A 10,380-nucleotide genomic window follows, 5' to 3' on the forward strand; every position below is an offset into this window, starting at 1 on the left:
CGATCCAGTCTTGTTGAAGCTCATATTTTTTTGTTTGTCTAGGATGCAGTCCTCACAGAAAGTCAAATTGATCTTACTCAGACCCGGAAGCCTCTCTCCCGCGACTATAATCTGCATTCACTTCTCGCTCATGTGGCCAAGTCGCCAATGTCAAGTCATGCAGTCGGCGGGTGATGATGATGTTTGTCATGCGGCAAACAAGCGGTCGATCTTTTCATTGGTGATGTAGAGAGACCCCTCGTTTGCCGTGTGTTACCACCAGAGCACCCTTGGACACTTTCCAGCTTCCCTGCCTGAAGGATACTCTATAACCGGAGTCAGTCAGTTGCCCGACTTATATAAGATTCCGTCTGAGCTCCGTTACATGCCGAACATCGTTCAACATCAAGGTGGTCCCACCCTTCATCTTGAGGGTACAATTTCCCTTCCCTGCTGTAGCGAGGGACTTCACAGACACAAAGATGTCTATACAAGAGTGAAGAATAGCAACACTGAATAAACACAGTGAAGACAAAAAGAACAACACAAGGATTTAACGTGGTTTGGTCAGTATGACCTACATCCACGGACGAGAACCGCAGAGAACTTCACTAATCACAAAAGAGAAGATTACAAAGAGAGATCACGCTCTAACCTCACTAGAGAATCACACAAAGAAAGAGATTTCTCTTTCTATCTCTCTCTTTTCTCTAACTCTCACTGTCCCAATCACACTTAAACGCTTCACCACTACCCTCTATTTATAGCCTTCAAGGGTTGGTGGAATAGTGAAGGGGGTAGGTGGAATAATAAAGTTAGGTGAACTTTGTTTTTTCATATGCAAAGTCAAAAATATACAACACCAATTATATAAACTTTGTTAGATTGAAGCTTATGCGCCTTTTTACCTTGATCATCACGGTCCACAATTCAGTTTAGTTTGTTCCCTAAAATTTATTTGTGAATAGGCTTATTGCGGCAGACCGCATGCAGTATGAATGTTTTGAACTTACTATCCCTCAAGTTTGTCATTGCAGATATGTTGGAACAGACAATGCACGGTCCATGTGTGAAGGTGAACGAACCGTGTACCTGGCCTCCAGACCAGATATGGAAGGTGGCAGCTGGCTCTTGTGGTAATATGGAAGGTGGTGGTTGGGATCTGTTGTAGATTTACATTATGTTTCTGAGTTATTTTGTTTCTTATTTTAGAAGATTGTAATATAAGCAAAAAAAGAAAAGAAAGAACAAAAAAGAAAAGTAGGACATAGAGAATTTGAGGGAGGTTCTTTCTATAAAGCCTTCCCTCCTTCCTCTGTAAGTATGATCATTGTGAAAGAAATAAAAAAAGGTGCGTGTGTGAGTGTGGAGGACGTAGGTACCAAGTTGGTGCTGAACCTCATTAAATTCCGTGTTCTTTCTGTGTGATTGCTTGTACACGGACTGTGTCCAGTAGTACACGGACCGTGTGTGTATTTCCACTGTTCCAATTGTGACATGGTATTAGAGCTCGGAGTTGATTGGTGTACTGATTGCTGATGGCTATGCCGAAGGTGATCTAGATACCCCATCTATTTCGTTATTGCTGAGAAATACCAACCATGTCGGAAGAAGAGACGAATACCAAATCCCTGCTTGAGAAGCTAACTGAGCTTATAATAATTCAACAATCTCAGATGACACAACTAGTAGCTACACGTCAACCAACCGCAGCAGTGCCTATCCCTGATACCCCTTCATCGTCAATCTCTGTAAAATTAGATGGTACTAACTACTAGGTATGGTCCCAAGTGGTAAGTGTATACCTCAAGGGACGAGACAAGATGCGACACATTACCGGCGATCCACCACCTCCGATGGCTAGTGATACGATTAATTTCCCAAAGTGGACTATAGAAGATTCAATTGTCAAAGGATGGTTGCTCAACTCGCTGGATACAAAACTCATGCCAAATTTCATTCGCTATGAAACTGCAAGTGAGATGTGGAAGGCTATTGCTATCACATTCTATGATGGGAATGATGAAGCATTGGTGTTTGATCTCAACAGAAAGGTGTCTCGGCTAAAACAATCAGGTAAATCCATAGAGGAATATTATAACACTTTACAAGGTCTTTGGCGAGAAATTGACTTCCGGCGCCCTAACCCCATGACAAGTGCAACTGACATTGAGAAATTCAAAGAATACCTTAAGAAGACTAGGGTATATACCTTTTTGGATGGTCTAGATGATCGTCTGGATAATGTGAGGGCAAGTGTGCTACAAGTGGTACCGCTTCCATCTGTGGAGCAAGCCTATCGCATGGTTAGAAGGGAGGCCATGCGACAGGTAGTCATGCTCAAAGGAGAAGAATGTACATTTTCAAACTCAATGGTTATGATGTCAAAAGGGTTCTCAAATGGTGGTAATCAAGAAAGGTTGAAACAAAAATGTTTTAATTGTGGGAGGATAGGACACATAAAAGATAAATGTTTTGAGATAGTTGGATATCCCGATTGGTTCAAAGGGAAGAAAGGGAAGCAGCAGGGAAGGAGTCAAGCCTATGTTTCAACTAGGCAACAACAGACCGACGCAGACACGGACCAGATGTCTGGAAGCATGGTATGTGCAGATGGTCAGATGGTCAGACTGCTTAGCCCGAGAAGCACACGGTCCGTGCACAGCTATGCACGACCCGTGCAGATACAGAAGATGGTGTGAATACTTCTGGTATCAAGTCTCAGAAAGGTAAAAAGAGTGATCAAGGTATGTCTCTGCTAACTCATAACAATCTAAGTAGCTGGGTGATTGACTCAGGTGCTACAGATCATATGACATTTAGTGACAAAAATATTAGGGAACTTAGGAAATCAAAAATTGACAAAATTGTGAATGCCAACGGAATTGAGTATCCAGTAAAAGGAGCTGGGAATGTAGAAATCTCTCAAGCCTTGGTGCTTAACAATACCCTCTTGGTTCCATCTCTTACCACACGTTTAATATCCGTTGGTCATTTGACTGAAGAATTAAATTGCGTGGTTCTAATGTTTCCTGATTTCTGTATTGTCCAGGATATCCTTACAAAGGAGATCATTGGGCGTGGTTCTAAGCATGGTCGTCTGTATCACTTAGAAGACCTAAGGATGGGAAGGACTAACTTAGCTAATGGATCTGCAAAGTCTGAAGGTCTTATTTGGACATGGCACAGGCGGTTAGGACATCCTTCTTTTGGGTATATGAAGAAGATTTTACCTGAATTGTTTGTAGGTTTGGATTTGTCTAAGTTTCAGTGTGAAACATGCATCAAAGCAAAGAGTCATCGTGTCCCTTATAACCTTAGTTTAAACCAATGTGGAAAACCTTTTGAACTTGTTCATTCAGATGTTTGAGGTCCTTCCCCGGTTGAATCTATGCATGGTTATAGGTATTTTGTCTTGTTTGTTGATGATTGTACTCGTATGACTTGGACATACTTGTTAAAAAGGAAATATGAAGTGGAAATGGTGTTTAAAACTTTTTATGGAATGGTGCAAAATCAATTTGAGACTAAAATTAAGTTTTTTAGAAGTGATAATGGGGGAGAATTTATGAACAGTAACCTAAATGAGTTCTTTACAGAAAAAGGGGTTATTCATGAAACAACGTGTGTAGGAACACCTCAACAAAATGGTATAGCTGAACGAAAGAACAAACATGTCCTTGAAACATCTAGAGCACTCTTAATTGAAAATGAAGTACCACAAAATTTTGGGATTGTGCAGTAACCATGGCGGTGTATGTCATCAATAGGCTCCCTTCCCAGATAAATCAATTTAAAACCCCGTTGAGTAAACTTGCAAGTTTTGTACCTATACCATCAGTCTTAAAATTGACACCAAAAACATTTGGATGTGTTGCTTATGTTCATGTTCCAAAACATCAAAGGACTAAATTGGAGCCATGTGCTGTTAAGTGTGTATCACTGGGAGTTAGAATGAACCAAAAAGGGTATAGATGTTATAATCCTATGACTAAGAAATGGTATGTTACCATGGATGTAACTTTCCTGGAGAATGAGTCATTCTATTCATATACCAAACATCCCTCTCAGGGGGAGAAGGAGAATGAGAGAGAGATGTGGTATCAGTCACAAGAAATCAGTGGTTCTGAATCAGTACACTGTCCGTATGGACCGGATTACGGTCCGTGTGAGCAAGTACACGACCCGTGTGAAGAGATGCACACATCAGGTACAAGAGAAGGATCAGTGCACGGTCCGTGTACTGATCCGCATGGAGCGTGTTCCGAAAACAGTCAGGAGCAAGAACTCAACAACATGCAAGCCTCGAATGAAGAAGTGATATAGATTGACCTGGAACCACAAGTGCCTGGATCACCTGAGGATACTCCTGAGGTAAGTGTTTCTAATCAGAGGTATACTTTACCCCTTAGACATAATAGAGGAGTTGCACCAAAACGGTATGTTCCTGAAGATGGTACAAGTGAACCAATCTGGTACCCAATTGCAAACTATGTTACCTTGAGCAAGTTACCAGAATCATTAAAACAATTTGGGGAAAAGAATCTGAATATACCTATACCAGGAAATGTTAGTGAGGCCTTACAAGATCAAAAATGGGTTGAAGCCATGAATACTGAAATGGAGGCATTATCCAAAAATAAAACCTGGTCTCTCATTGAACTACCAAAAGGCAAAAAACCGGTAGGGTGTAGATGGGTATTTACAATTAAATACAGTCCAGATGGCAATGTTGAAAGATACAAAGCAAGACTGGTAGCAAAAGGGTACACTCAGGCATATGGGATAGACTATCAAGAGATATTTTCACCTGTAGCCAAACTAAACACAGTACGAGTTTTGTTATCTCTTGCAGCTAATTTAGATTGGCCATTGCATCAATTCGACGTCAAGAATGCTTTTCTCCATGGGAGTTTGGAAGAAGAAGTATACATGGAAATTCCACTTGGGTATGAGAGAAATGGCTCGGAACAACTGGTATGTAAGCTAGATAAAGCATTGTAAAGCAATCACCTCTGGAGCATGTTTGGTCGTTCAGCAATGCTATGAGAAATTATGGGTTTGTCCAAGGAGTTTGACCAACGTTTTTTTATAAAAGAAGGCATAACAAGTTAACTGTTTTGATTATTTATGTAGATGATATGATCATTACAGGAGATGATGCAGAGGAAATAGGTACTCTTGAAGAAAAGCTGTTAAAGGAGTTCGAAATGAAGAATCTCGGAGGGTTGAAATACTTTCTTGGAATTGAGGTGGCTAGGTCAAAGCAAGGTATTGTCTTATCCCAGAGAAAATACATCTTAGATTTACTAGCAGAGGTTGGGATGCTAGATTGCAAGCCGGTGGACACACCAGTGATTCTTAATGCTAAGCTTGTAGAAAATCCAGATCAAGTTCCAGCAAACAGAGAGAGATATCAGCGGTTGGTTGGGAAGCTTATTTATCTGTCTCACACAAGGCCTGATATTACATATGCGGTGAGTTTGGTGAGTCAATTCATGCACAATCCAAGTGAAGAACACATGGAAGCAGTCATGAGAATAATCAAGTATCTGAAAGGAACTCCAGGGAAAGGTATTTATTTCAGAAAAAATAGTCACTTGAGGGTCATTGGCTACACTGATGCATATTGGGCTGGGAGCCTCACAAATCGAAAATCAACTTCAGGATATTTTACCTTTGTTGGGGGAAACCTAGTAACTTGGAGAAGCAAGAAACAAAGTGTGGTGGCGCTTTCAAATGCAGAAGCTGAATTGATTGGGGTAACCAAAGGAGTGTGCGAGTTACTCTAGATAAAGAAGGTATTGAGGGAACTTGGACTTGCACCAGAAGAAGCCATGATACTTCAAGTGGATAATAAGGCGGCAATTGATATGTCGCATAATCCGGTGCAGCATGATAGAACCAAACATGTGAGTGTGAATAGACATTTCTTAAAGGAGAACGACGACTCAAAGGAGATTGAGTTGGAATTTGTCAGATCTGAAAGTAAACTTGCAGATATCTTGACCAAAGGTGTAACCAACAACATCTTCAATGAAGCAGTGAGCAAGTTAGGCATGACTGATCTGTACATGCCAACTTGAGGGGGGGTGTTGGAACAAACAATGCACGGTCCATGTGTGAAGGTGAACGGACCGTGTACCTGGCCTCCAGACCAGATATGGAAGGTGGCAGCTGGCTCTTGTGGTAATATGGAAGGTGGCGGTTGGGATCCGTTGTAGATTTACATTATGTTTCTGAGTTAGTTTGTTTCTTATTTTAGAAGATTGTAATATAAGCAAAAAAAGAAAAGAAAGAACAAAAAAGGAAAGTAGGACATAGAGAATTTGAGGGAGGTTCTTTCTATAAAGCCTTCCCTCCTTCCTCTGTAAGTATGAAAAGTAGGACATAGAGAATTTGAGGGAGGTTCTTTCTATAAAGCCTTCCCTCCTTCCTCTGTAAGTATGATCATTGTGAAAGAAATAAAAAAAGGGAGGTTCTTTCTATAAAGCCTTCCCTCCTTCCTCTGTAAGTATGATCATTGTGAAAGAAATAAAAAAAATGCATGTGTGAGTGTGGAGGACGTAGGTACCAAGTTGGTGCTGAGCCTCATTAAATTCCGTGTTCTTTCTGTGTGATTGCTTGTACACGGACCGTGTCCAGTAGTACACGGACCGTGTGTGTATTTCCGTTGTTCAAATTGTGACAAGATAGACCTGCTGAGTGAAATTCGGTTGACTTTTTTACCCTCAGGGGTCTATTTGTCCTAAAGCTATTTTCTCTTTCTTTGAGGGTAGAAGCGCAAAAATGAATTCACTTAGGGGTCTATCTGCTATAATACTAAGTTCAAAACAACAATACTAGACTTCATAACTAGAGGGGTTCTGTGTTCAAAACGACAGTACTACATGAAGTCTATCTGCGGTTAACCTTATTAGCTCCTTTTCTTAGTCCATTGACCTATTGTGACTTTCTTATCAGATTTATGTATGGGCTCATCAAGAAACAGATGCGTAAAATGGAAGATTGTTATGGCATGAATCCAATTCTGGAATTGAAGGAAGAAGAAATGATTTGGCTTGGATTGTCTGCGTATATTCGGGTTCTCAAGAAGAAGCCAACCAGTTACAAAGAATTGCTCAAACTGTTGAGTTACCGGATTTCTGCTTATGGAAAGATGGTAAGAACATCAGATTCATTAAAGTATGCTATTGATGACTCACATTCATCTGTTTTCCAAAATATCCGTTTCTAGTATGGTTTTTCTGGGCAATTTTTTGTTCATTTTGTTTTTAGAAATTCTAGTGGCGATTGCTTCGATCTCTTTAGGAGAATTATTTTTGTTTACAAAAACTTCAGTTAGTTTTCCCTTCGATGGTGGTGATGTTAACATGGTTGCTCAACTCAGTTTGAGAGAATCGCTAATTAGTTGCTTGTAAATGTATAATTTATCTTTAAAGTTTATCAGATACGAATACCTTATCCACTCATGTTTTTTTTGTTTCCATTAGTATACGTACACGCAAGTTTGTGCTCAGATGTTTAAAATTGTTGATGGAGTTGTCATGATCACATTTTCTGAGATGTTCTTGCTATTTTGAAACGATTCAATGTGTTACACAATGTAAAGGAATCAGTACTTGGTGCTCCAAGAACAAAATAGGATTATAGCACTATTTTCTTGCAAGGGAATAGGTCCAGGTTATGAACTAGAGTTTAAAACTCTTAACCCAGACCCGTACCTGCTAATTTCCTAGATCGTAGGTTATATGGCATTTTACGATGACAATGGTCCCATCTGGTATGCTAGAAAGTGGTTCCCCTCTAAGGTTTGCAAAAGACATGAGCATGACCACGTAGATGAAATGCAGCAGTTCGCGGACGAGGGTTGTGTACGCAACACAGAATGGAACTGAAACACCTATGAATGACATAAATACATAAGCAATATAAACATCTAAACAGAACCCACTGTGAACGACAAATACGCAAGCAATCTGTGAACATCTAAACAGAAAAGGTAAAGTCGAGGTTTCCTACTCAATTCCAATCTCTAAAATCAAGCTCTGTATTTGCTAGTGCATCTATTGCCACCTATTAGCATGGCTAGGTACGCAGAACTGAAGAAAAGATCTAACGATTAAAGCTACTCCTATACAGTGGCTTCGCCCATGGAGCTGATTTGAGATTAAAAGCATGGAACAAAATGAATGACATGCTTTTAAAAGGGACATACTTGCATAGAAAGCTAGTCCTAAAGAAACAATGCAGGGATTCAAACAAAGAGATCACAGTACGAAACACCAAGGAAAATACAGAGAATCAAATTCTTGAGGGTTTCGATTGAGTGAGCCCTTCTACATTCACCTTTTGTCAAATACATAGCCCTATTGCGTTCCGCCTTTTACCAAATATGTAGAGAGAAAAAAAATGAAGTTTTCCGCCTCATAGCCACATATTTCAGATGCAGAACCTTCCACTGTCGTCACGTCCTTCTACTATGCTCCATATCTTATGAGTCGTAGGCCATATTGGTCTCGCCAATTCATTGTTGGAAATACGATATACAACAAGGCAGAATATGAATATCATGACTATTAGTTAAAATTAATCAAAATTAGAAGAATACCTGGATCGCCTCCTGATCCTCCACAATGCAATCTCCTTAGATCTGTATGTAAATTAAAAAGCTTCTTCAAGAGAAAAAGATTCCAACTGAGATTCACCCGTTATCGAAGAGGAGTAATATAAAGAGATAGGCTAAATACCCATATTGGTATTTAATTCCACCACATTTACCAAGAAGGTATTTTAATTAGGCAAACATGTTTTAAGGCATTTTAATTGATTTAACTTAACAACAAGGCTCTTTTTCTCGTCGGCGACCAGTTTTCCGACGAGAGCTCGTCACGTGCATGACACGTGATGACTTAAACTGTTTTTAAGCTGCTGATGTGGCACAGATTTTTTAACGTGGTAGTGTTTAAAGGTGGGAATTAACCCTCTAAAAATCCTAATTCACCCAAAATAGGACAGATTCGCCCCTTTTATTTTCAGAATTTGAACGCGAGAGAGAGGGAGAAATAGAGAGTGAGAAATCGTGGAGGAGGTAGTTGAAGGAGATAGATTGCAAGGATTCCATGTGATGGTGTTCCTCAATTGATGCAGAAGGTGATTTTCGGAGGACGACGACTTGGTACAGGTTGAAGCCGATGCGAATGTTTGATTCTCTTTATACTTATGAGATCTTTTGGTGGTTTTGATAGAATTAGGGTTTTCACAGTTGGGAGTTTTTTTTAATAAATAATGTTGAATTTGGTTGAAATAGAGTGAAATATATATCTTTGTTAGTGATATTCAGAAAATCCGTGTCACATCAGTAACTAAAAAACAGTTTAAGTCATCACGTGTCACGCACGTGACGAGCTCTCGTCGGAAAACTGGTCACCGACGAGAAAAATGGCCTTGTTAGTAAGTTGAATCAATTAAAATACCTTAAAGCAGGTTTGCCTAATTAAAATACCTTCTTGGTAAATGAGGTGGAATTAAAATACCAATATGGGTATTTAGCCTAAAGAGATATGTTCTTGAATTTTCTATTCTTTTGTTTTTCTGATTTTTCATCTTATCTTCGTAAGATTTTTTTTAAACATTTTTAAGGCTACATATGAACCCTATTTATAGGATTAGACTAGCCTTATAGATAACAAATTCTAAACAATTTAGAATTATTCAAAAACTCAATCCATAACGTTTAAGGATAAAATAGAATTGTATTGTATTTATACCTCTTCTAATTACACTGGTGAGATCAATTGGATCCCATATTGAGAATCAATTATTAATCAAATTAATAATTTTAGTTTAATAATTAAATCTCTATCCAACCAACTATTTGTAAAAGCTCTTCCGCTATATGAGATTAACTATTTATAAATAATATTTTACATACAATTCCCTCCAGTATACATTTCTTTTAGGTAACTTTATTAAGCAGGACAATCCACCTAATTGCTCATGCCTAAATTGTAATTCCCATGGAAATAAATAAAAAAAATATTTTGATACACCAAAATATTTTACTTTTATCGAGTCAAGAATCCTCGAGTTCAAGCCGGAGCAAAAGAAAGTCACTGTCAATATGGTGACTCCAATTCGACTTTATGCTGGAAATTCAAACCCAAAATGGAGTTACTTCCACTCTCATGATAAAGATGCAAGCGGTCAATTACGATCAATAGAACAAACGAAGTCAAGGCTTGGTCCCTTTTACTATAACAAGAGGAGAAATGATGTAGGTATATGCTGACCTTCTCAAAGATAAACATTAGGTTCTTCCAAAGTCTAAGTCAAAGAGCAAGCACATGAAGAAGTCCTGCAATATCATCTCCGTAATTATTGAGAAGAATCTCTACGAAT

At 39.1% G+C, this 10,380-nt stretch overlaps 1 protein-coding gene across 13 annotated transcripts in view; it reads left to right on the top strand.

Moving 5' to 3' along the window:
* The window catches only part of LOC109844420 (telomerase reverse transcriptase), a 58,888-nt gene extending 51,423 nt beyond the window's left edge, over positions 1-7,465 (top strand). For 7 of the 13 annotated variants that reach the window (XM_020413430.1, XM_020413433.1, XM_020413434.1 and 4 more), the window contains one exon: positions 6,943-7,465. In XM_020413430.1, coding sequence (XP_020269019.1) covers positions 6,943-7,216 — 274 coding nt within the window. In that variant the 3' untranslated portion in view covers positions 7,217-7,465. Of the gene's footprint in view, positions 1-1,003; positions 2,727-3,031; positions 4,856-6,107; positions 6,181-6,387; positions 6,452-6,942 lie in introns of those variants that run through there. The other 6 variants (XM_020413431.1, XM_020413432.1, XR_002248028.1 and 3 more) reach the window with 6 other exon arrangements.

This window comes from Asparagus officinalis, chromosome 6 (assembly GCF_001876935.1).
Source record: "Asparagus officinalis chromosome 6, Aspof.V1, whole genome shotgun sequence".
In the NCBI taxonomy this organism is placed as follows: domain Eukaryota; kingdom Viridiplantae; phylum Streptophyta; class Magnoliopsida; order Asparagales; family Asparagaceae; genus Asparagus; species Asparagus officinalis.